At 36.5% G+C, this 26,970-nt stretch overlaps 1 protein-coding gene across 7 annotated transcripts in view; it reads right to left on the reverse strand.

The window, feature by feature from the left end:
- MRPS28 (mitochondrial ribosomal protein S28) overlaps window positions 1–26,970 on the reverse strand; it is a 109,043-nt gene that overhangs the window by 41,216 nt on the left and 40,857 nt on the right. For 2 of the 7 annotated variants that reach the window (XM_063643341.1, XM_063643340.1), the window contains exon 3: window positions 22,565–23,297. The exons of 4 other annotated variants lie outside the window; for them this stretch is intronic. In XM_063643341.1, the coding sequence (XP_063499411.1) occupies window positions 23,192–23,297 (106 nt within the window). In that variant the 3' untranslated portion in view covers window positions 22,565–23,191. Of the gene's footprint in view, window positions 1–16,631; window positions 19,169–22,564; window positions 23,298–26,970 lie in introns of those variants that run through there. One more of the 7 variants, XR_010121897.1, reaches the window with a different exon arrangement.

Raw genomic sequence — 26,970 nt, forward strand, 5'->3', positions numbered from 1 at the left:
TCAAAAACAACAGCAACAACAAACAAATTAAACAACATATGAGACAGTACCCAGTATACACTAGAAACATCCACAAAGCTTTGCTGAACAAGTGCATTTTAACTCTGCTGATCATGTGGTTGAAGAAGACATAAATGTCTTAAACAGTCATTTTTTAGATCTGTATAGATTCACATATTACAGTGTGGATATTACTACATCCTATTAAAATGAAGCTAGGCTAATGATTTAGTCCACATGTAACATATTTACTATTCTAAAGTGGTGTACTAAAACTTTAACAGCTTTATTGAGATATAATTCACATACCATAAAATCTACCCAAAGTGTATCATTCAGTGACTTTGAATATATTCTCAGAGCTGTACAGCTTTTACCACAACCTAATTTTAGAACATTTTCATCACCCCAAAAAAGAAACCCTGTACTCATTAGCAATCTCTCCCCCTCCCCATTCCAGCCCCTGGGGATGACTAATCTACTTTCTGTCTCTGTGGATTTGTCTATTCTGAACATTTCATATAAATGGAATCATACAATATACGATCTTTTGTGAATAGCTTCTTTCATTTGGCATAATGTTTTCAGGGTTCACCCATGTTGTATTACAACTTCTTTATCTTTTACAATGTTTTCCAAAGTCAGAGCTGGAAGAAAAACATGTTATCATCATTTGTGAAAATCTCCTTTAAACAGCATAATACGAAATGGGACTCCTGAGTGAAGGAGAAAATGTTGAGATTCAGAAGAACTCAAGGCTATTTTAAAAATAATTTTTATTGCTAATTTTATTTGGTACACTAACAATTTTTTAAAAGGCATTTATTAAGAAAGAGAGTCACTAATTGATTTTGTTGAGTTTTTCTTTAATGTAAAAAGGGATGTCCTGAGCCTTTGTTGATAGGCATATATCAACAGAAAGTGATTTAGCGATTTAGTGAATGACCACTGCCCTGATACTCTGTTCTGCTAATACAGCTAAAATACTAACAAGTGTGATGTGTGCTCAACACAACAAACACTGGATTCTGCTGGTATGAAGTGTCAGGGTGAGTTTTTCTTATGTCTTATGAAAAACGTTTCACATTTAACCCCCAAGTATATAAAAATTAGTTTGGATTTACTCAATTCACTTAAATTGAGCAAATTATATAATTGAGTTTAGTAAGAATTTACTGTGAGTCTTGTACCAACACTGCGTTAAAGATAGACACGGGGTTACAATCTAGTTTTGGAGACTATATGAGTTAAAGAAACAATGCAAGATTATCTATAAATGAGTGCCAAAATAAATGAGTGGTATAGACAACCACAACATACACTATATATATTCAACTAGAGCTACATAACAGATTTTAAAGTGACATCCTTCCCTCTTTCATGGTGTGAACTTGTAAAGCACTAGACTGTACAGGAATTATGTTATTTTAACTGCAGTAAAGATTACTGAACTAATGACATTCTATTGCTAACGACTTTAATAATAGCAGTAAATCAGCTCCGAAATACTGTTATTAATATTCTTATGACACAGAAATAGTGCTGTATTAAGTAATGTTCAAAGAACAGGTCTCACAAGCTGAGAGCTAGAGATCTTTATTATACAAAAGCTATAAAATATGAAAAAAAATTCAAATTGTTATTCCCAGCGAGGTATTCTACCTATTTTTAATAGTTATAGGAAAATTGGCTTTTCTAAATAAAAAGACTGTAATGAAGCTTTTTCTAAGAACTACAAGATTTTATGTTATATATCTGTTGTATACACATAGTTTTTAAAAGTTAGATTTCATTCTGAAAGATTGAACGGTATAACTTTAAATAAAAGGGAGACAAGGAGAGTTCTAATACAAAATGGTTTCCCTTATCTGAAATATAATTTTACATAGAAAAACTTTGCAGCAAATAGAAATTTAAGCACATTTACAATATGGGTTTTGGGTATGAAAGAAAGGTTCCCACAGAAATTTTAGTCCTAAAAAACTGAGTTATCAACCATCCAAATAGCAAATCTATTTATTTTAGCTAATAAGTAGAAAATATTAGATTATAATCCTAGATCTTTAAGAGCTGTATACTTCATAAAACCAGTATATATACTTAAAAAAACACTTATAACAATGCTTTATTTCAAAGGCTCATAATTTTATAAGCCAATATTAATTTTATCAAGAAAGCAACAATAAAACTATATACTTTCTCTTCTTGAAAAAGCACAGAGGCAAAACATTGATTTAAACATCTCCACACTGCCAAATCTCCCACGGATTATTCCCAAACCTCAAATCCTGACAACATCCTGTTTTACAGGGGTGACTGCTTTCCACATGGTGCAGTCTCAGAGAGACCACAGGGCTTTCCTTGGGGTTTAGGCTGGCCTTTCCTTGAACAGAGCAAAGCACTGTGGAGTGAATCACTACAGAAATCCTGCCATGACAGGTACTCTTGCTTCCTTTTTAAAGAGACAAATAGGAAAGCTAGATGGGAAAATGCCTGGCTGCTTTGTCCCTTGTCTGCACAGCCCCTCACTTTCCCACAACAGGTAGGCACAAGCATAGAATGCTGCTGCAGGCTGTAGACCTTGCCAAGAAGCTAAAACCCACTGGTTTCTACAGTTGTCCCAGGCAGACCCATTTTCTACTGATCCTGGCTCTGTGCCAGAGCCTAATTAAGTCACTGAGAATGCTGGATGGTTAACCCTCTCTGCACCCATCTACAATTATTTGCAAAGCACTTCGATATGCTTTCACTTTTCCCAAAGATATGTGTACCAGACTGTCTCAATGTATAGCAGTGTGAATGTGGGTGGGTGCACGCAGGTACCCCACAGGCTAGTACTTAATACCAGTGTATGTACTCACTGTAAAGAAAGAGAAGCTCAACTGCAAAGGCTAGCATTCAGGAAACCTTCCAAAATATATGTGTGGCTTGGTTTTATTAGTTAGGATTTAGAGAAAAGTGCAAAAGAATTCTACATTTTAATTATGCTTAATCTTAGGGAAATAATTTTCCATTAAAAGAAAAAGAAAACAAGATTTAGATCACAATGTCTGTTGTGAATCCTTTTTACCATAGGAACAAAACATTATAGAGCTTTTGAAATTCCCAGAGCCGCTGCTGTTCATTAAAAAAAGAAAGCACCCTTTTAAGATTTAGGTGCTTTATCTTTTACAAAATGAAAAGATCAAACATAAAACCTTATTTGTAAGCAAGGCAATAGTGTCTCTGGGTTTCTTGCTAAGATCAACAGCAATGAGGATGAATGAGGGGAAGCAGTGACAATGGTCAAAATGGGTGAAAGGAAGCTCTCTGTTGAGGCCAGCCTTCCCTGATTTCAATCTTTAGACCCAAGGCCCATAACTCTGTTTAACTACTATATCCTGAATAAAAAGTTAATTCTACTCTAATGAGAGGCAAGTGAAGCTGAACGATGAGAGGAACACTGAGTAACCTAATTGAGCCCATATAATCTGATATCAGAGATCTCTACTTGAAGATAATTTAAGAATATCTAAATTGGAATTCAGGAGAAATGCAGGAAATTGATTAGTCAGGCTAATTATTTTCCCTTTTTGACAATAGGATATCCCAGTATACACAATACATAATTAAGTAATCTTTTCTCTTTCTCTATTCTCTAACAAGAGACCTGCCACAAATGTTCAGCTTCCAACTTCCTGTTAATATTGATGCAATTTTCTATGGACCAAAGTGATAGGAATCATTTTTCAGCTATCCAAATGCCAAATTCATCTTATCCCAATAACTTTTCTCCATTCTTCTCATGCTTCAATTACTTGCACTTACAACTCCTATTACTTTATAGGAAAATAACCCCAAAATTGAAAGGTTTTCTTAAAATTATCATGGATACACAGGAATATTTCTATTTAGTGAAGACAGAGTATTTCACACCTATGCACCACCACAATATGGACAAAACAAAAGAGTGGCTTAATTAATTGCTGGCCAAGAGCCATGTTCTTTCCAAATCAGGGCTTCTGCGAGATGGCATATGGTTTGTTATCTCTTACAAATATGAAAAGCCTTTTGAAGTGATTACACTTAGTATCTGTCAAAATAATTCTGTATGTGAAACAGCAGCACTGAAAAATGAAAGAAGGTATTATTTATGCAAAATGATTTCACCTTAAGTTTGAAAATAATTTGCATTTCTAAGGATTAAAATACTGACCAGCATGCCATTTGAGTAAATATTATTTTAATTCCACATACTGTTCCATGTAGAAGATGTCAAGTTTACTAAGGAACATTAACGTTAAATATTATTTTTTAAGTGGAACGAATATTTCTTCATTATTGGCCCACATTTTCTAAGGTAGAACATATTTTTTTTTTTTTTTTTTTAGACGGAGTCTTGCTCTCTCCCCCAGGCTGGAGTGCAGTGGCGCGATCTCGGCTCACTGCAAGCTCCGCCTCCCGGGTTCACGCCATTCTCCTGCCTCAGCCTCCCGAGTAGCTGGGACTACGGGCACCCGCCACCACACCCGGCTAATTTTTTGTATTTTTTTAGTAGAGACGGGGTTTCACCGTGTTAGCCAGGATGGTCTCGATCTCCTGACCTTGTGATCCACCCGCCTCGGCCTCCCAAAGTGCTGGGATTACAGGCTTGAGCCACCACGCCCGGCCAGGTAGAACATATTTAATACTTAATTTTTTAATCTTATTTTGTGTATTAAATTCAATCACTGTGCCATCTTTTCAAAATTGCGCTTGTAGTGAGGATGGTTAAAAAAAAGAGGAGGGTAACCTGAGTTCCCAGAGGGTAGTAGTTTTATATTATTCATCGTTGTATTTCCAGTACCGAGGATACAAGAGGTGATCCTGAATGGCCATGCTTTGAATAACCACCACAAGCTATAGGAGCCCAGTGCAACCACCCACGCTTACTCTGAGACGCACAAGGCAAGGGGGCATGAGCTAAGTAAGCCCTGCTTACAGGACTCTGGTTCAAAGGGCAGAATAATCCAGGCCAGTGGGCATCCTGAGTGCTTTCTCATCAAGGTCCCAGTGGGACTTGTCACGATCCACTTAGAAAGACAACGCCTCCAAACATTCAAGAGACAGTATCAAAAAAATTAGAAAAACCTTCACATTACAAGGTCTTAAAACTTTTCCTCTACGTCCTACAACAGTTCCACTCCTGATATACTTCATAATACCACTAGTGACAGCAGGAATTAGAAAAAGTAATCCAATAGATTTTTATTTTAAAATTGTACCCTAATACCTAGCACAGAATCTACTAAGTTTTCAATAAATATTGTGAAATAATGAATTGTGGTGGTGAATGAAAATATGAAGGTAGGGTGCTCAAATGGTAACGGGATTTGCATAGTTAGTTGGAACGCAATTCTCAACATGTTTTCTTTTACTAGTATAAAAGTGATTCTTCTCCACAGGACATTGAGAATGTGATGTACTAGGACTAATTTATTCAAACGTTTGCTCCTTAGATCACTGAAAGAAACTAGGAAGGATAGGCCTTATTAACATAATTGATAGCCATAAGCCTCAATTCACTCTGATGTACTTGCCATGCCTGGGGAACACAGACCTCTTGGAAACACTGTCCTGCATTGGAAGAGCACGGCAATGAAACACAATGGGTAAAACCCGTAGGCAAGCAAGCAAAATTACCTTATGAGGGGCAGCCCTTTCAAAATGACTTAGTGTGATGATGTGATTGTACAGGATAGAAATACAAAATTATCTTTACCTTACACTACTTAAAATCTAAAACTGAATCAAGATTATTCATGCTGGAGTCAAGGAAAAGCACCGTATTATCAAAGAAAAACATACGCAAACATCTGTGGCAGAGGCTATTTTAAAGTATCCATCTGTTGATCTTTTAGTCTTCTTAGCCTACTATCTATTTTCAGTTAAAAATCATTAAAGTCAATCATATATGAACCCAGACACAGGATAAAAAAACAACAACAACAAAAAACCACGTATTTTTTTCCATGGGGGCGGTAACCAGATGTCAATAGCTGCAGCTGTGACTATATAATTACCTGTTTGCATTAACATAGACCACAGTTTAGATTTAATAGGTTAGATGACAATGCAGCAAAATGCATTTAGCCTATGATTACCCCCTTTCCAAACATTCTCTCATTCGCAACTTCGACCCTGGGAACATAGCAGGCACAGACTTAGGTCAATAAGAAACACTGGCCAGTACAATAGGCCTTGCCTCAAACAGCACTGTTGACAGACACCAGCACAAAAGGAATGAATAGAGTCCCCCTCAGTTCTCACACAGAGCGAAGAATGACTCAGTGTACTGCTGCTTTGGTGCTCTGTTTGTACAGTGTATACAGCTTTTGTCCTCAGCCACTGTTCGCAGCTCAATGGGGGCTAAAGAGCCTAGGAAGTGAAGGCGGAAGAATGCTCCACACTCGTCCCTGTGGCCAGCAGTTGTATCCATATGCACATGACAGGTCAAGTGAGAACTGAAAGTCACTAGATGAAACTCTCCTACCAAGCTTACAGGAGTGAAGTAATTTCTGAGTTAAAATACAAAAAAGGTAAAATAGAAAAGTCACCATTAGTTTGATATTAATAGAGTTACTGACTGAATTATTGTTCTTTTGTTTTTCTCTTTTCTGTCATATTTCTCTATGGCCACTTACACAACCTTTTTCAGAGACTTGTGTTGGGCACAAAGAGAAATCAGGATTGGCTTAAAGTAGGGAACTTAAGTAATGTAGGCCATTACTCAACAGAGATTGCTGAAGTAGGGCCAGAAAGCAGGTGAGGCAATATCCAGGTCTGGAGTCTGAAGCATCAGCAAAGGCGGGCAGTGGCTTTGCTTGTTGTGTGTATATTAGTATCATATTGTCCCAAGCACATACACATCTCTCTTTAGGCCCACTTCCCAAAGTAGTGGGGTATAACAATAAAGAGCCCAAGCCAGGGACAAAATAAAATTCTAACACAACTCAGTGGAGACTATAAACAGATAGATACTTCCACTGGCTTAAAATGGTTTGCTTGATACTGGCCAAAAAAACCTAGTTACAGCAAAGTACAAACTCAATTGCTAAATGAAATGTCATTTCCCTAAGCCAGAAACATCTTGGCAGAATCACATCTGTATTTAAGCACATATGTTTTGGAATTAGACTATGTTCAAATTCTGGTTCCACCAATTACTAGCTGTATGATCTTACATAACCCCTCCGGTGTCTTGATTTTTCTCATCTGCAAAAATGAAATGGCTTGCCCATTTCTTTATTTAAAAAAAATTACTGAGATAATAATAATAGCACTTACTTCATTGGATGCTGTGAAGGTAAACTAATTGAATACACGGGAGGTGCCTAGAAGACCTGGCACCATGTGAGCATTCAATAAATGTTACCTATGAGTGTTAGCCCCTATTGCCACTATGACCACTGCCATGATTCTACAACTATTAATAACATCAGAACCATCACCAGCCCTACGGTGAAGGAAGTGCCATATTCATGACTACAAGAACATTCTTGCCAGATGATCAAGATCACTATTCTTGAGTCTATGAGGATATCCTATTTACCCAGAGGCTGTTTTTAGTGGTCTCTAGTAAGTAGATGAATTCAAGCTTTATAGATGCTGTATATGTGACATAGCCGTATATAATACACACAAATGTATTAATATTAACATTTTTAAAACGTAAATAATTTGAAATTTTCCCCAAATTTAAATCAATGTACAGCCTAATAATTATTCTTAGGGAGAAAAGACAATAACAAACATTAATTAACTGCTCGCTATTTTAGGGGCTAGATTCTTCTAAGTGATTTCTCTAAAGTACTATTATTTGTACAGGAAGGAAATTGAATGACAGTGTTAAGTAACTCACTTAAGATGACACTGTTAAATAAGCAAACCCAGGCAATTTGACTTCAGATCTTGTCATAAATATAACACTATACTATCTCGTTAATACTCCTGTGAAAGCATCTACCACAACTTGCTAGGTAGTACTATCCTTATGCTTAGCAAAGGAAAGAAGTCAGGAAAGAAGTCACTGTCTTAGAAGATCTGGCATAGAATCAAACCATATATCCACAGCAGTCTCATAAATGATAATATATTAGGAATTATAATATGCTTAAGGTATGTCCTTTTATCCTTTTTGAAGAATAGGCTGTTGCTGACTACATCTAGTTTAGTAGGCATCAAAAAGTAAAATGCTTTAACTGCTTTCGTAAATCCTCATCACTACACAGCTATAATTAGTTTCATGCTTATGAATTTCATCTTACATGTTAATTGTATCTGCAATGATTCTGAGAAAGCAAAGAAGTTAATTAATGAAAAAATAACTGCTTTGAGAGTAGATGCTTTAAGCATATAAGTGATAACAGGAAGAAAAAAATGTCCATTGTTTTGATAACTTTCAGAATGCCTCTCTATGCTTAAATCTTCCACAGTATTGGTCAGTTAAATATCAATACCAAGCAAGAACAATGTCAGATGATTAAGTAAAATTTTGTACTTCTTTAAAAGTTCATTTCATATGGCTCTGATTTTATTCTTAAAAGTCTGAGCTTGTGAACATATGTAAGTATTCATGAATAATCCTGATTTAAAAAAAAAAAGGTAACAGACTTCCATATCTAGCAGTATGTTAGAATGACTAAATTGACCAAAGGTTCTCCTAAAAAGCAAGAAACATAATGGTTAAAAATACCAAAAACATTTTCTTTAATTCTATTATTGAGTCAGCAGTTTAGGAATGATTATAGAATGATTATAGGAAGGCAGAAAAAAGAAGAGAGCTACAAATAAAAAAATAAACAGAACACTGAAGCTGGATTTCGCAGAACTTGAGCTTGTTTTAACATTATTATAGATATATAAAGGGTCAATATATAATAAAAAGCAGAATAAAGTTGCCTAGAATATGAAAATTCTAAACTTGTATGAAACTAGTAAAACAGCCTCAAAATATATAAAAGCAAAAATTAAAATAATTACTAGCAGAAAAGACAAATCTACCATCGTAATCATTTTATAAATGGTACATTTACACAAATTGACCAAACACTGGTCAAAAAAGTAAGTTTTAACAAATTTTAACAACTGGAGTCACTTTCTCTGCTCTCAATACAATTACGCTAGAAATCAATAATAATTCTCCTTTCTTTGAAAATTTGAAAGATATTTCTATGCAACTCATCAGTCAAAAAACAATGGAATCTAGAACATGGTATGAAAATGTACATGAAAAATTAGCACAGTTGTTCACATGAACGATATAACAGCATGATATAATCTAAAAAAGCACTTTAATTCTTGTGAATTAATTTATTTAATTGCCTGTAGTTTGTCTGGCTTTAGTGCTTTTGTCATTCATAGAATACTCAATTAGCACAGTTCATAATCATGTATGCTATGTATAAAAAAGTGACCAGTGTTTTTTCATGATAATAAACCTGTTCTATCTCACTTTATACTTATGAGTAATCTTCTCTGGCCAGGCTATTCCAAGGTATAAATTGTTTGAGTTAGTTTGACATCTTAAAATTTTCCATCCTAAAAGTATTTATGATTCTTTCACCCCAATTCACATATCATTTTTTTAAACTGTTGAATAACTGCATACATGCATTTAAAAGCAATCTTGATTTGAGTAGTTCCTATCTAAGGTCAAACACTTCAAAAACTGTAGGCCTAGTATGGCTAACAACATATCCTAGTAGCATATCTTTTGACAATAGGCAAGAAAGAGAATGAGAGCAGGAAGTATTAGTGTATGGATATTGACTCTTGGCTCCTAGAAACTGAGAAGTGAAAAGAAACACAGACATCATTCAGGACATAGGCGTGGGCAAGGACTTCATGTCTAAAACACCAAAAGCAATGGCAACAAAGGCCAAAATTGACAAACGGGATCTAATTAAACTAAAGAGCTTCTGCACAGCAAAAGAAACTACCATCAGAGTGAACAGGTAATCTGTAGAATGGGAGAAAATTTTTGCAACCTACTCATCTGACAAAGGGCTAATATCCAGAATCTACAATGAACTCAAACAAATTTACAAGAAAAAAACAACCCCATCAAAAAGTGGGCGAAGGACATGAACAGACACTTCTCAAAAGAAGACATTTATGCAGCCAAAAAACACATGAAGAAATGCTCATCATCACTGGCCATCAGAGAAATGCAAATCAAAACCACAGTGAGATACCATCTCACACCAGTTAGAATGGCCATCATTAAAAAAGCAGGAAACAACAGGTGCTGGAGAGGATGTGGAGAAATAGGAACACTTTTACACTGTTGGTGGGACTGTAAACTAGTTCAACCATTGTGGAAGTCAGTGTGGCGATTCCTCAGGGATCTAGAACTAGAAATACCATTTGACCCAGCCATCCCATTACTGGGTATATACCCAAAGGACTATAAATCATGCTGCTATAAAGACACATGCACACGTATGTTTATTGCGGCACTATTCACAATAGCAAAGAGTTGGAACCAACCCAAATGTCCAACAACGATAGGCTGGATTAAGAAAATGTGGCACATATACACCATGGAATACTATGCAGCCATAAAAAATGATGAGTTCATGTCCTTTGTAGGGACATGGATGAAACTGGAAAACATCATTCTCAGTAAACTATCGCAAAGACAAAAAACCAAACACCGCATGTTCTCACTCATAGGTGGGAATTGAACAATGAGAACTCATGGACACAGGAAGGGGAACATCACACTCCAGGGACTGTTGTGGGGTGGGGGGAGGGGGGAGGGACAGCATTAGGAGATATACCTAATGCTAAATGACGAGTTAATGGGTGCAGGAAATCAACATGGCACATGGATACATATGTAACAAACCTGCACATTGTGCACATGTACCCTAAAACCTAAAGTATAAAAAAAAAAAAAAAAAAGAAACACAGACAATGACATTCACTCACTCACTCACTCACTCTCCTCAGCTCTTTTCTCTCCACGTCTGCATGCTTCTTCTTTCTTTGGATCAGCTTTCTCTGTTCTCTAGTCTGCATGGCTTATAATATGGCTACTCAAAGCCCTGAAATTTACAAGTTAAAGCCCCAGACATGTTAAGAGACTAATTCTCTTTCTCCTGTTCCCAATTCCCAATTCCAGAGGACTTGGATTGGTTCCAGCTTGGTTCAGGTGTCTGTTCTTGTCTAATCAGCTGTGGTTAGGTGGAAAAGGCCACATAGTTTCCCACTGACCACTGCTTGGGTAGCAAGGGGTAGTAAAAGGTGTTGTTGTGAGCAAGAAATGGCATAGGTGTATCAGCAAGCAACATGGGCTACGTGTGTGCAACGTGCTTTCTGATGGAATCCTAACACCACGCTATGCCTGTTAGGCAGGTGTCAAGTCGAATAATCAAGATGGATGATACTGCCTGGGGCTTTGGGTAGGGAAAGTGATACTATTTGGCACTGGACGTGGAGAGTAGATTTCCTCAAGCAGCAAAAGACTGTACAGCAAAGAGACGTGTGGCCAACACTGCCCCAAGAAGCTGACGGGTCACATCTGAACAGAAGCTGCCAAGTATACAACTGATACATACTATTAGTATATGTATATATACTATTAATATATGTGTATATATCATATAACTGATACATACGATTTAAATTATCTTGAATGTACAGATTTAAATAATCAAAAGTGAGTATGGCAAAATAATGCATGATTAATCCACCCATTTGCTCAACCTATAAATTCTAGCATAACCCTTCCTCTTCCCTATCTCCTTCCTGCTTATTTACTTATCAATTCTTACTCCAAAATACCTTTTCAATCAGTTCCTTCCACTTCATCAACACTACCACAGTCTTAATTTGTCTTATTATATCTCTTTTCTAAATTTTTGCAGTAGCCTCCTAATTGACTGCCCTGCCTCCAAATCTCCAATATATTTTGTACTAGCTTCAATTTCCATAATTTCTACTTTAAGGCAAAATCCTGTCTTTGTCACATCCCTGCTTATTAAGTCTCTAATAAGTTCCTCACAGGCTACAGCAGAGGTCCCAAACGTAAGTGCACATCAGAACCACATAGATTTCTGGCCCTCATCCTCGATTTTCTCAATCAGAATCTCCTAGAATGGGGCTTAGAAATTTGTCTTTTTAACAAACTTCCCATTTGATTCTAGTAACCTGTCCAGCATCAATCTGTGTATCTGTGTTACAGAGCCACTGTTCTATAATATAAAGTCCAAACTCCCTGAATAGAACACAAGTCAATTCACAATCTGATTCCAACCATTTTCTAGTCTCAGCCCCTGCAACTTTCCCTTCTCAACCTTTCTCACAACACATTATGCCCTTTCAGACTGTCAGGTATCTATATATCTGCCTTCTTCTCTTCTCTCGCCTTAGGGAACTTCTACTCATTCTGGGACAGAGTGAGACTCCGTCTAAAAAAAAAAAAGAATCAGTTCAGTTGTCACCTACTCTGTGAAGCCTTCCTTGACTGCCTCTAGCATTTATTCATTCCCTCTTGATTACAGAGTTGAAGAGACAGTATAGTGTGGCCATTAAGAACACAGGCTCTGCAACTAGATTGCAAATGTTTGAATCTAGGCTCTGATAATTTCTAATGAGTCAGTAAGTAACATGTGTACTTGGACAAGTTAACTGGTCTCTGTGTCTTAGTTGCCTTCATTGAAAATGGGAATAGTAACAGTGTGTGTCCAATATAATTCTAAGGGTTAATGAGTTTATGTACAAAAAGCAGTTGCTCAGACCCTAGCAAATGATCCTTAAATACTAGCTTCCTGTTTAAGAATTATTCCTGTCCCTTAGACTATGAACAAGTCTATTATAGTAAGCCAGTCAATTTAAGAATTCCCCTTGTTAGTTGTGGTACCATAAATGAAGAAAAAAATAATAATTTAGCCTAACTTATTTTCATCTCCTCAAAAGATGACTGAGGATAATGCACTAAACCTATTTAAGAAAAAAAGCCATTTATGTGAGAAGGGCTTAGGTTATCTTTTTAAGTCATTCACTTGATAGGACGAAACAATTTGGAAATCTTAGACAACTATTTGAATTTCAATGAAGGAAGAAAATATTAAACATAGCTCTCGGCTATTAAAACTGTATAAAGAACTGAAAAATCTAGAAAGAAATCTCACAGAACAAAATTCCTGTTATTATAAAACCAAAATTTTAGCCAAAAATATATTTCAAGAAATCCTGTAGACTTTTCAAATGACTAGAAATAGAATAAAAACTTTTTATAAATCCTGCCTTTTATTACTAAAGTCATATCTGAAATGGAAAAGATGGGGTAATGGAAAAACGTGGTCATCTGTAACAAAAGAAAACAGAGGCTGAGGCAGGAGGATTGCTTGAGCCCAGGAGTCTGAGACCAGCCTGGGCAAGACAGCAAAACCCCACTATAAATTTAAATTTATAAAATAAAAAAAATTTAAGCCTGTAGTCCCAGCTACTCGGAGAGGCTGAGGCAGGAGAATGGCGTGAACCCCAGAGGCGGAGCTTGCAGTGAGCCGAGATTGCGCCACTGCACTCCAGCCTGGGCGACAGAGCGAGACTCTGTCTCAAAAAAAAAAAAAAAAAAAAAAAAAATTTAAAATAATAAAGAAAAAAATTATGGTTATGTAAGGTAAGAAGTAAATAGGAAAACTAAATTGGTGCTCAGATATAAAGTGAGTATCTTCTGTAATTTTCCATTTTTCTTATTTTGCTTTGGAAATATTAGCTACTGGAACAAAATATAGTGAAATCTGGCAACAGGAGTCAGCTCTTCTGCAGAACACATTTCTCCTTGGACGCATTCATTCACTCAAGTATTTATTGAGCAACTAATATTATACATGCTTGGATATAGCAATAAACAAAAGAGTCATTCAAGTGTGATGCCATTCCTACAGTATTTATCATGTGCACTACATCGATATTCCAACAAGTTCCACAATACTTTGTCTACCTTATATACTGATATAAGGTGCATATGGCTCCACCTGCAAATTATCACCATTAGTGACTCCAGAAGATTAAATCTATTTTGCTTCCATATCATCTGACCTCCAGATCATGGGTTTTTTACCTAGATTCAAGGATACCTAAAGGTTAATGGGTATATTGGGGGAAATCTGTGAACTCCTTAATACTGCATGCCTATATTGTATTCTCCAGGGGCCCAAGACCCCAAGAAGTATTTTTTTTTAAATCACTGCTCTACATGTAGAAAATTCTCTAGCTATTTGAGCAATTCTGTCCTACTGAAAAGGCTGCTGCCATATACCAACACAGAGGGTAGTTGATAAACTCCTTACCTGACATTTTATAGGACAATGTTCAATAATTTTATCATCAAGAAGTTATGTTTTGCTCATCTAAATTCTGTCCTCTCCTGTTTTGAATACCAACAATCCAGTCAGTCTGTTAGACAAAGACTTCTTCCAAAAAAACTGTTTATAGAACTTGGGCTCCAGCAACTTTTGCAATATAATCCTTCTGCACTACTGAACCACAGAAAAATAACTCCTTAATTTGTGGTTGGAATAACCACTGCAGAACAACCTACAGTGGGTGGCATGAAACTATCACAATTATAAAGTAACCAAGCAAATAATATACTAGGTCTCAAAGAGACAAAATGTTATAAATCCAAAACATACATTGCTATAAATAAAGTCTGTGGTTATTTGCTGAGATGCTCTAACATTGCAGTAACAAGGGTTACTCTTAGCATGTTTTATAAAGAAATAACTAAAGCTATTTGACAGTAGACTCAGTGGCACCACATGTATTGTTTGGGCTAAGAAATTAGGTGAATTGCACTGTATAGTAACTTTGGAAAAATGCCGCCTTTAATATAAACAATGGACTTTCCTTTAGAAGCCATGAGAAGGGAGAGGAGGGCGGCAGGATTTGTACTACTAAATCAGCACGCCAGCAATTTGGGAAACCATTGAATAAGAGCAATCAGTGTGTCTAAATGCATATTTGTTGACAGCTGTAATCAGATCATTTCCCCAAAATTTAAATAATGGATTTTAGAGTTGGGAAGGCTCTTTAAGACCAACCAGACAATGGGGACTGAGGACTATAAAGGGTGCATGACTTGCTCAAGTTCACCGAACAGTACAGAAGAAAGAACTGAGTCTCTTGACTCCCTTACCAAGCTATCTTTCTTACACAGAAAAGTTTTTTAAATTAAAATATAATTCATGTGCTACAATTCACTAACTTAAACAATTCAATGGCTTTTGGTATGGTCACTAAAAAAGCTGTGCATTCATCATCACAATTTTTTAACATTTGTATCAACCCCAAAAGAAACTCCCTTAGCTATCACTCCCTTAAATGTCCCCCTACTGCCTCCCATCTTCCCATTCCTAGGTCACCACTAATCCATCTTCTGTCTCTACATACTTGACTATTCTGCACATTTCATATCAAGGAATCATACAATATGTAGTCCTTTGTGACCAGCTTCTTTCACTGAGCATAACGTTTTCAAGATTCAGACACGTTGTACCATGTCTTAGTACTTCATTACCTTTTTTGTTTTTTGAAATGAAGTTTTACCCTGTCACCCAGGCTGGAGTGCAGTGGTGTGATCTCGGCTCACTGAAACCTCCGCCTCATGGGTTCAAGCTATCCTCCTGCCTCAGCCTCCTAAGTAGCTGGAACTACAGGTGGGCGCCATGCCACCACATCTGGCTAATTTTTGTATTTTTAGTAGAGACGGGGTTTCACCATGTTGGCCAGGCTGGTCTTGAACTCCTGCCTCAGGCGATCTGCCTGCCTCAGCCTCCCAAAGTGCTGGGATTAGAGGCATGAGCCACTGTGCCCAGCCCCATTACTTTTTAATGGCTGAATAATATTCCACTGTATGGCAAGTTCCACATCCGCAATTTCCACACAGGCAAGTTCCACATCTGCAATTTCTACATCTGCAGATTTAGTCAACCACAAATAGAAAATATTCAGGAAAAAAAGGCAATAAAAATATAACAAAATATAAATAAAATTATCTGCATAGAATTTATCTTATATTAGGTATTATCAATAATCTAGAGACGATTTCAAGTATACAGGAGAATGTGCATAAGTTATACCCAAGCACTCTGCCATTTTATTAAAGAGACTTGAGCAACCATGGATTTTGGTATTTGTGGGGTCCTGGAACTAATCCTCCCACAGGTACTGAGGATATCTATACCACATATTATTTATCCATTCAGCAGTCGATGGACACTTGGATTGTTTCCACCTTTTGGCTGTCGTGACTAATGCTGCTATGAATCTGTGTACAAGTTTTTGAGTCGACATCTGATTTCATTTCTCTTAGGTATACATGTAGGAATGGAATTGCTGGATCATATAGTAACTCTGTTTAACCACTGAGGGAACTGCCAAACTGTCTTTGAAAATGACTGCACCATTTACATTCACACTCATCGAAAAGCTTCTGCTTTTAAAATCAAAACTATCAGATCATAAATTCCTTAGTTTCTGCTAATAGGTAACTGAAGAAAAAACCCAAGTATTGACACATGTTTTTTAAAAACCACATACTATCACTACATGAAACTTGGATTCAGAGTTCGAAACAGAGAAAGATGGCTTTCAGTTGCTATTTTACAAAGGATTACAGTACAGTGAATACTTCCTTTATTGCTGAAATCATATCAAAATATCACACAAGGGCTATAGATAAATGTCAAACATTCAAAATATTGGGAGATCTTAAATATAAATTAAAAAGGACAAATTGATCGAATGCTCTCAAAAACCAAATTAAAATCTATTGCCAGGTGATTTTTACATACTTTCAGTCATTGGAAGGAAAACAAACATTTTTAAGATACAAAATTGATAGGTATTCAACAAGGCAAAGTAAATGCAGTATAGTGGTTCGGAACAGAAAATGAAAGCTAGCCACTATAACCATACAGCAAAGAATTATCGTCCAAATGGGCTTAGGGTAAGCAATTTGGGGAACAACAATTTTATACACAATGCAGTCAACTGTACGTTCTGGATGTCAAGGGGTTCTGTTTCCATTTACTGGATAAGCTTCACATATATACATTTAGAGTTGGACTCTCAACACAGTGAGAGAGAGAGAGAGAGAGTGTGTGTGTGTGTGTGTGTGTGTGTGTGTATATACATATACATATATTTAGAGTTGGGATCTCACTGTGTTGCACAGGCTGGAGTGCAGTAGGTATTTACAGGTTTGATCATACCACACCATACCCTCAGCCAGGAGCAGTGGTATGTGCCTGAAGTCCTAGCTACTCAGGAGGCTGAGGTGGGAGAATCCCTTGAGCACAGCCTGGGCAACATATGAAGACACACCCCCATCTCCAAGTAAATAAATAATGAAATTAAAAAGCCAGCACATTATAGCCTCAAATTCCTGGCCTCAACAGATCTTCCCACCTCAGTCTCCCGAGTAGCTACAACTACAGGCCTGCAACACCACGCCCAGCTAGGGTGTGCTTTCTACAAAGGAAGGTTGGGACAAGTAGTAAGTGTAAAGTCGACATTAAAAGAAAATTTGGCCAAGTATCAGCAACTCCCATGGGTGTTTCTGCCAATCAGAGACTCTAGAACTTTGGAACAGCAGCAGGTAGACAAGTGGGCAAGAGGAAAGTGTGAATAGAAACAGAAAGAAAACGAGTTCTCACAGAAAAGGGCCAGGAATAAATTAATAAAAAAAAAAAAAAAAAAGAAAGAGAAAGTGAAGAGTCTAAGAAGATACAAGTAGGTGGTGCATAGAAATCTAAACTTCTTATTTTATTATTTTTTAGAGATAAGGGTCTTGCTATGTTGCCCAGGCTGATCTCAAACTCCTGACCTCGAATGATCCTCGGCCTCCCAAAGTATTGGGATTATAAGCATGAGCCACTGCACCTGGCCTAGAAATCTGAATTTTTATCACATTTTCAGCACCAGTCGATTTGCCCTTTCTTTTCAGTGGTAGTTAAAATCTTCCGGAATTGCCTTTAGCTTTACTAATCTCCAGATAATGGTGGCTGATGAACTTTTTGACAGTACACCAAAGAAAGAACAGTTTACATCAAAATTAGCACCCTCATATAAATCTTTCTATACATATACATATAAACAAATGAGGCTGGGTGTGGTGGCTCACACCTGTAATCTCAGAACTTTGGGAGGCCAAGGCGGGTGGATCACAAGGTCAGGAGATCGAGACCATCCTGGCTAATATGGTGACACATGGTCTCTACTAAAAAATACAAAAAATTAGCCGGGTGTGGTGGTGGGCACCTGTAGTCCCAGCTACTCGGGAGGCTGAGGCAAGGAGAATGGCGTGAACCCGAGAGGCGGAGCTTGCAGTGAGCCGAGATTTCGCCACTACACTCCAGCCTGGGCGACAGAGTGAGACTCTGTCTCAAAAACAAAACAAAACAAAACAAAACACCAAAAAAAAAAAAAAAATGAAATGTTTCCCAAAAGCATTAGTCTTGCTATTTTGGTACAGCCTAATATTTTCTATTCTGTTTCATATTTTTAAAAAAAGCTGAAAATGGCCCAATAAATTATGATGTGCAGTTTTTCAAGGACAAAGATCATAAGAAATGAAGATAATATAAACAACCATGACTAACTTCAGATATGGGCAGGCAATGACAAACTACATCCTAAGTGTCACCTGGCCAAAAGTAATTTCAAAGAGGTAGGGCAGGCTAAAATACAAAAAAAAGTTTGTCTTACAGTCAACAAAATAAGGTAATAAAAGCTCAATAAATGAATATTAGTTCACAAATATTACATTTTTTATTATTATTATGGAGGGCAGTAGGAGTCCTGACTTAATTCCAAAATAAATTTCAAGTAATTTCAAATAAATAAGGCTGGGCAACAGTAGCTCACACGTGTAATCCCAGCACTTTGGGATGTCAAGACAAGAGGACGGGCTGAGCCCAGGATTTCAACATCAGCCTGGGCAATGTAGTGAGACCCCCCTGCCATCTCTACAGAAAAATGTACAAAAATTAGCCAGGTGTGGTGGCATGCACCTGTAGTCCCAGCTACTTGGAGGGCTGAGGTTGGAGAATCACTTGAGCCTGGGAGGTTGAGGCTTCAGTGAGCTGTGGTCATGCTACTGCACTCCAGCCTGGGCAATAGAGCAAGACTCTGCCTTGGAAAAGATAATTAATTAATTAACACTGAAATATACAACTATAAAATACTACAGAGAAACACAGACCACTACTTTCACAAAGGCAAAAGCCTTTGTAAATATGTAAGTATGGTACCCAAACTAGAAACTATAAAAGAAAAAAAAGGCAAATGAATTACATAATAGAAAAATTTTGTATGGCAAAGTAATCAACAACAAACTGGAGTAAATTGATTTTAACAGTTATAATTAAGAGTATAAACTAATAAGAAAGTGATAAATACAAAAGACTAATGAGCAACCAGAACAGGCCAATGACTCTGGAATACAAAATTCATTTAAGAATTAAATAAATGGCCAAATGTTCACCATTGCTAGTCATCAAAAATGCAAATTAAATCAATAATGTAATAACTTTTGCTTATTACATTGGCAAGATGAAAAAAAAACACCTAGTGTTGGAGAGAGACTTTAAATCTTTAAAGAATGTAGAACCTATCCAGTTCCTCTACTCTAAATAATTTATTATAAGGAAATAATCAGATAGTTATACCAAAATCTGTATACAGATAAAAATAATAAAAACTGAAAAAACATCAATATATATTAACAGGGAATGAGTTAAAGAAATTGTGCAGTAAAATGCTATGCAGTCTTTAACAATTTTGCTTATGACATAGTTAGCTGGCCCTGACATATGTTTATTTGGGAAGGCGGGAGAAGACCTACTTATGAGGCAGTATGCAAAAATACTGGCAGATTTCTGTTGTTGTTAAGAACCTTTTTTTTTTCAGACCGAGTTTTGCTCCTGTTGTCCAGGCTGGAGTGCATTGGCGCAATCTCAGCTCACTGCAACCTCTGCCTCCCGGGTTCAAGCAATTCTCCTGTCTCAGCCTCCCAAGTAGCTGGGATTACAGGCATGTGCCACCAAGCATAACTAACTTTGTATTTTTAGTAGAGATGGGGTTCTCCGTGTTGATCAGGCTGGTCTCAAACTCCTGACCTCAGGTGATCCACCCGCCTCAGCCTCCCAAAGTGCTGGGATTACAGGCGTGAGCCACCACACCCAGCCCTGTTAACCTTTTTTTAAACATATTTTTTAAAATGCTGGCTGAGTTCCGTGGCTCATGCCTGTAATCCCAGCACGTTGAGAGGCCAAGGTGGACAGATCTCTTAAGTCCAAGAGTTCAAGACCAGTCTGGGCAACATGGCAAAACCCTAGCTCTACTAAAAATACAAAAAATTAGCTGGGCATGGTGTCGTGCACCTGTAGTCCCAACTACACGGGAGGCTGAGGTGGGAGGATTGCTTCAACCAGGGAGGTGATGGTTGCAATGAGCTGAGATCGCGTGACTGCACTCCAGTCTGGACAACAGAGTGAGACTCTGTCTCAAAAAAAAAGGAAAAGAAAAGAAAAACAAAAAGAAAATGTTTCACTTGGTGATAATTGTTTTTTTCCTTTATTTGAATTTGTATTTTGCAATCAGCTTAAATTATTTTTATAATAAAATGATATTTTTCAAATAAAAAGATGAACAATCTTAATGCTCAATCTGTTTACATAAACCTGAAAAATATTAATAACCTTTAAGCCTATTTACTCCACTTAATCTTTCCTCAGGAAATAATCCTAGAAGTCTTAACCACAGAGATATTCCAGACTGTGTCATTTGTAAGAGTGAAAAAGTAGTAACAACCTACCTAATAAACAGGAATGCCTGAAGAAATTATGATATATTCAATGATATATAATGCATCCTTCATAATCAAAAACATGCTACACAATAAACTTCAGTGAGAAGCTCAATATTCAAAATTACAGAGAGTATGATTAAAACCATATTATGTACAAACAAAACAGAAATCTGTACCTGAAAAGACTGGAGGGAAATGTACTAAAACGAGTGGTGCAGCTCATTAAATACTCACTTAAATGAGTATTTAAATTTTAAAATTTAAATACTCAGAGAATTTCCCACAGCTTCTTTACAAAAATGCATTAGTTTTACAAATTAAAACCAAAAAATAATAATAACAGAAATATCGACATAAATCCAATTTTACTAATTTGGCTTGATCGTTGAAAAATACAAACTTTGACAGCTCAGTGATCAATACATAGAATAAACAAATGATTTAAAGCTTTGATCTAAAATGAAGAGACCAACAGAATTAATTAAGTTTTGTTTGGTCAATAAACTATTTTTATAATAAACAAAAGAATATAGGCCAAGCACAGTGACTGTCACCTGCAATCCCAGCACTTTGGGAGGCCGAGGCAGGCAGATCACTTGAGACCAGGAGTTCAAGACCTGCCTGGCCAACATGGTGAAATCCAATCCCCACAAAAAAATACAATTAGCTGCATGTGGTGGCGGATGCCTATAGTTCCAGCTACTTGGGGGGCTGAGGTGAGAGGATTGCTTGAACCCAGGAGGTGGAGGTTGTGGTGAGCTGAGACTGCGGCACTATGCTACAGCCTGGGTGACAGAGTGAATAATAATAATAATAATACATAAAAAATATATGTATAGGAAGAAACACTTGCATAAATAGAATTTTAATGTAAAAGAACACCATATTTGATATTTATGATATATAAATACTTCTTTTTCCTATTTCCCTTTTTCTTACAAAAAATGCAACTAGAACTATTTGCTTGGTTAATTATCCAATTTAAAAAAATAAATATGAAAATAAAAATGTAGACAGATCACATCATAATGTAATTAGTTAAAAAGACATGCTTTGGAATTCAGATTAGGAAAGACAATATAAGAACAGTCCATCTATTTATTAGAGACTGACAGCTTATGGTTGACAATGGTGTAGCTGAATTTAACTGACCTTAACTAAATATTACTTGATAATACTTAACAGTAAAGTGATAGGGTGAAACAAATTGCAAAGTGTGGGTTAAGGTGAACTAGGCTTATACTTAATGTTTTTTCTTTTACAAAAGATTATTGCAACAAAAAGATGATAAAATTTTTAGAAAGTGACAGTTGTATTTTTTTTTTTCCCTGATAAACATGTAATCTAAGTAGTTTAAAAGAACTAGGAAGATAAGAATCTGTCTGAAGTGACAGATTGGTCAGGATTTCATCTTCACCATGCATTGTGGATCAGATCAGGCTTCAATACAAAACTCTACTGTGTACTAGCTCACTGACTTTGCATATATTTCATACCTTCTCTAGGTCTCAGTTTCCTTGTCTAAAAACTGTGGATAATGTTTCCTAACTTAGAGCATTACTATATTTATCCTTGAAAAAAGACAGGATATAAGAGTAAGCTACGGTTATATTTTTGACAACTGAATAGAGAATTTGGATTATGATCTTAATTTTACCCACTCTTCACCCCACCCCCATCTCTATAAAAACAAAACAAAATAAATAAATAAATATGCAGTTTCCAAGAATTGTGACATAATTTTATTTTCCAGAAAATGAAATCAGTGGATAACGACCCCTTAGGAAATGAGCATAGAACAAACTCATTTCACATGAGTTAAAACATAGTAATTAGAACGGAAAGAGGCAAGAACGCATTACTTTAATTATGTATTATGCTTTTTTTCACTATTGAAAGTTGAAAAACGTTATCAGAAATTCCCTGAAACAAACATATCTTAGTAGTCATTTCTAATATAAAATACATTCAGTCACTAATTTTTTGTGTTGTTTTACATCTTTAGTTGAAGACGGGAACACATAACCTATACTTTCAAAATACAGCCAGCCTAAAAAGGTAAATAATTTTTATTTTGAAAAGAGAAAAATTTCAAGAAAAAAACTGTACCTATCTGTAGATGCTGGATAATGTTCATTCAAATCTTTATAATATGGGAGCCTTTATTCTTTGAGAGGCAGAATTGGAGAATTAGGCCTTTGGAGGAAGAGACATCTGAGTTAGAATTCCAGCTTTGCCACTTAATAGTGGTGGGAGCTCAGGCACAGCAGCAGAACCCACTGGCTAGGTGACACAAGAGTTATATTCCCAGTCCCCTTCTCCTCTGAAGCAGCCACAATGAAAAAGTTAAACGCTGGTTTTCAGAGCCTTCCCTGCAGTTAGGGAGAGGCTAGATATGTTGCATAGGTCTGACCAATTAAATGAAAACTGAAGTCTGGCAGCTTTTGTTTTCCTGAAAAAAGGGACAAAAAAATAAAAAATAAATTTTAAAAGAAAATTTTTTACTTATTTATTTCTTTTTGTGAGACAGGGTCTTACTCTGTCACCCAGGCTGGAGTGCAGTGGCATGAACACAGCTCACTCCAGCCCCAACCTTCTGGACTCAAGAAATCCTCCTGCCTCAGCCTCCCCAAATGCTAGAATTACAGGTGTGAGCCACTGCACCCATCTCAGGTCTGCTTTTTAACTACCCTTATGAAAACTACCTGCCCTCCTCAATCTCTTCCTTCCCATTCTCTTCCTCCCTTAAACACAGATATGTGGTCTGTAGAATCAGCAGCCTTACTGCACCATGACTCAAGAAGCCCCAAGCCTCATGTTGATGTTAAAGCATAAAGCATTGTCAAGCTGCTAAAACAACCTCAGTAGCCACTAACATTCAGGATTCTCATGCAAAAAAAAAAAAAGTCTCTATCTTTTTAAGCCACAAGTAGGCAAGTTTTCTGCCATTTGCAACTGACACAAGTCTAAATGATTTGGAAAGTCACAAATTCTGAGAATCACCTTCCTCATCTATTAAATAAGGGTGATGCTAGTAAGACGTGTAAAGCATAGTATCTGTCTGACACATAGAAAAGGTTCAATGATGCCAGCTGTTGTGATAATGATGACAACTTTAATTCTCACACCAACCAGTACTTTGATGGTACTTTGGGGGTAAATACTATCTTCAACCACTTTAAAGACAAGAAAATTAAGGCTCCAAAGTTAAGCAACTTGCTTAAGATCCCACAATTAGTTAGGAGTAGAGCCAGGATTCAAATCCAGAAATCTTTCCAAGGCCATGATCTTAACTAGTATTATGCTTAGAAAAATGACTGAGTACAATTAAGATTTAACGGTTAATAAATGTTGGCTATAATGATTATGATAACATAGCCAACTATGAAGACAAGAACAGGTAGAAAATACCCTATAGTTTTCAAATCTAGAAAACAATAAATTCTCATTTAATCGACATTGATTTTATTTTTCTTAAAATTGAAATGGCTCTCATTTCTTCACTAAAACAGGTATACTACAGCCTCTTCACTGGAGGTTAACTTCATCCCTTTGTAACACCAAAGGAACTAAGAACAATATATTCAACCAATAATTGAAACACCCTACCGATAGGTAAATGACTTGGTGACTCTTGTCTATCAAAAAAGTAAGCAATGAGTATTTATTGTGAACTTATACTCTGCAAGGCACTATGCCAGACATTTAAAAATTATTTTCTCCAAAATATGCAGCACATGTTTATTTTCTTAAAGTGACTTAAGATTCCTTTGGAGGGAAAATTTAATAACAATTTAAAACACTGGGAAAGATGCTGCTGCTGCTACCAGTCATCAACACCATCGTCACCATCACTACCATTACTATTAAGAATAGACATAGAACTAATATCACAAATCAACATATGCTAAACTTTACTTTTGGAATGCTTTGCTTCAAACTTCAGATGTTCTCTTCAGTGAAATAAATGAAACAAAGAGCTTTAAAAATTCATGCTGGGTCGGGCGCAGTGACCCACACCTGTAAACCCAGCACTTTGGGAGGCCGAAGCTGGCAGACTGCTTGAGTTCAGGAGTTCAAGACCAGCCTAGGCAACATGGTGAAACTCTCTCAACAAAAAATACAAAAATTAGCTGGGCATGGTGGCATGCACCTGTAGTCCCAGCTACTTGCAGGGCTGAGGTGGGTGAATCGCTTGAACCCAGGAGGTGGAGGTTGTGATGAGCTGTGATCACTGCACTCCAGCCTGGACAACACAGCGAGACCCTGTCTTAAAAAACAAAAACAAAAACACGCTGAAGACACAGTATTTAAAAAACAAGCTAAATTCAAAATTAAAGTTTCTAAATAAATTACATTCAGGAAACAGGCAAACTAAAATATTTGCAATTGCAGTTAGGAAAGATAGTTTTTCAAATAGATTTTGAGATTTAAAGAGTTTGTGTTTAGCCGTTGACTTGCAAACTAATTTGATGTATTATCATTCTAGTAAATAAAAAAATGTAAAATAAAAACTGAAACAGAATGGTGAGTAAAACAGAAGTTTTGAGGTAAAGCTAACTCTAGTAAAAATGCTGAGTCTCAAAATATGTACATTTACAGCAATATATTTTGGAAGCCAAGTAACTTCAAATCATATCTTCCACACTGAAAGAGGTATAGCATAACAGAGTTGATACTACCATTTTTATAAGTAGGTATAAAAGAAATGCTTTCAAGGAAATTACATCAAGGAAGGATTGGTTTGCTTAATAAATTCAAAAATGACAGGCAATAGCATAAAATCCACATGAACATTATAATATGCTCAATCAGTTCTAATTAAGGATTTAATTAGACCTATTTGATATCTAATTTGCATTTTTCTAAAGGAACACAAAGTATTCTATTTTAGGTCAAAGTTAAGGTTCTGGGCAGGGTGCAGTGGCTGATGCCTGTAATCCCAGCACTTTTGGGGGGCCGAGGCAGGTGGATCACTTGAGGTCAGAAATTCAAGACCAGCCTGGCCAACATGGTGAAACCCCATCTCTACTAAAAGTACAAAAATTAGGCGGGCATGGTGGCAGATGCCTGTAATACAAGCTACTCAGGAAGCTGAGGCAGGAGAATCGCTTGAACCCGGGAGGCAGACGTTGCAGTGAGTCAAGATCGCGTCACTGCATTCCAGCCTGGGCAACTAAGTGAGACTCTGTCTCAAAAAAAAAAAAAAAAAAAAAAAGAAAGAAAGAAACCTAACTGTGATATATTTATGGAAAAATATTTTATTAAAAATTAAAACAAGGTAAGAACAAAGCATCATGTTTTCAAGTATAGGACAATGTTGAACCTAAATAATTCCTAATATATTCAATAAAAGAAAAAAGGATACATATAAATGGAGACATAAAAAACACAAATGTCATTTATAGACACATAAAAGTATTCTTCAATTATTATAATGCTGTGATTTTTTAAACAGACAGCTCCAAAATAAGCCTTTTTGAACAACTCTGTTCATCAGACTCCTGGGTAAATGAATTTCTACTGTACACACTGACAGATACAGGGTTAGAACCTAGACCTCTTGCCCTCCACTCCTATGTTCTTCCTGTTACTTGTCTTGCTTGACTTCCTTGCACATGCCAAAAACTACTGTATCTCCTTCCTGCCATTTTTACCCTCTAAAATTGTATAAAGCACTTCCTAGAAGAATATAGAAAAAGAACAGAGAAGTAGAAGGAGAATCAAGAAAATAAAGGTATGTGACAATTTCTGAGAAGGGAATAGCCAATATTATTGAATAATACAAAGCAGTTAAGCAGAAACTAGTGGACAGGTAACCAGATGTCCCTGATGAGCTTAAGAGGGTGCTTTCAACAAGTATAATGGTGAAGGCAGAGCCTGGTGGGCTGAACTGATGAATGAACGGTAATTTGGGAATGGGAAAAGTACAATAGCTTTAAGGGGAAACATGCTAAAATGTTTCCAATCTTATCAAACTATCTAGAAAAAATGATATAGAAAAAATTTAAGGTAAGAAATATGAAATCCAGGGAGTATTCGCTTGAATCAGTTGAAATTTCAGATACTCAACTATTTTGACGTTAAAAACTGCAATTTTATATGGTTTAAACTAAGATACAAAC

Source organism: Symphalangus syndactylus, chromosome 7 (genome assembly GCF_028878055.3).
Source record: "Symphalangus syndactylus isolate Jambi chromosome 7, NHGRI_mSymSyn1-v2.1_pri, whole genome shotgun sequence".
Taxonomy (NCBI): domain Eukaryota; kingdom Metazoa; phylum Chordata; class Mammalia; order Primates; family Hylobatidae; genus Symphalangus; species Symphalangus syndactylus.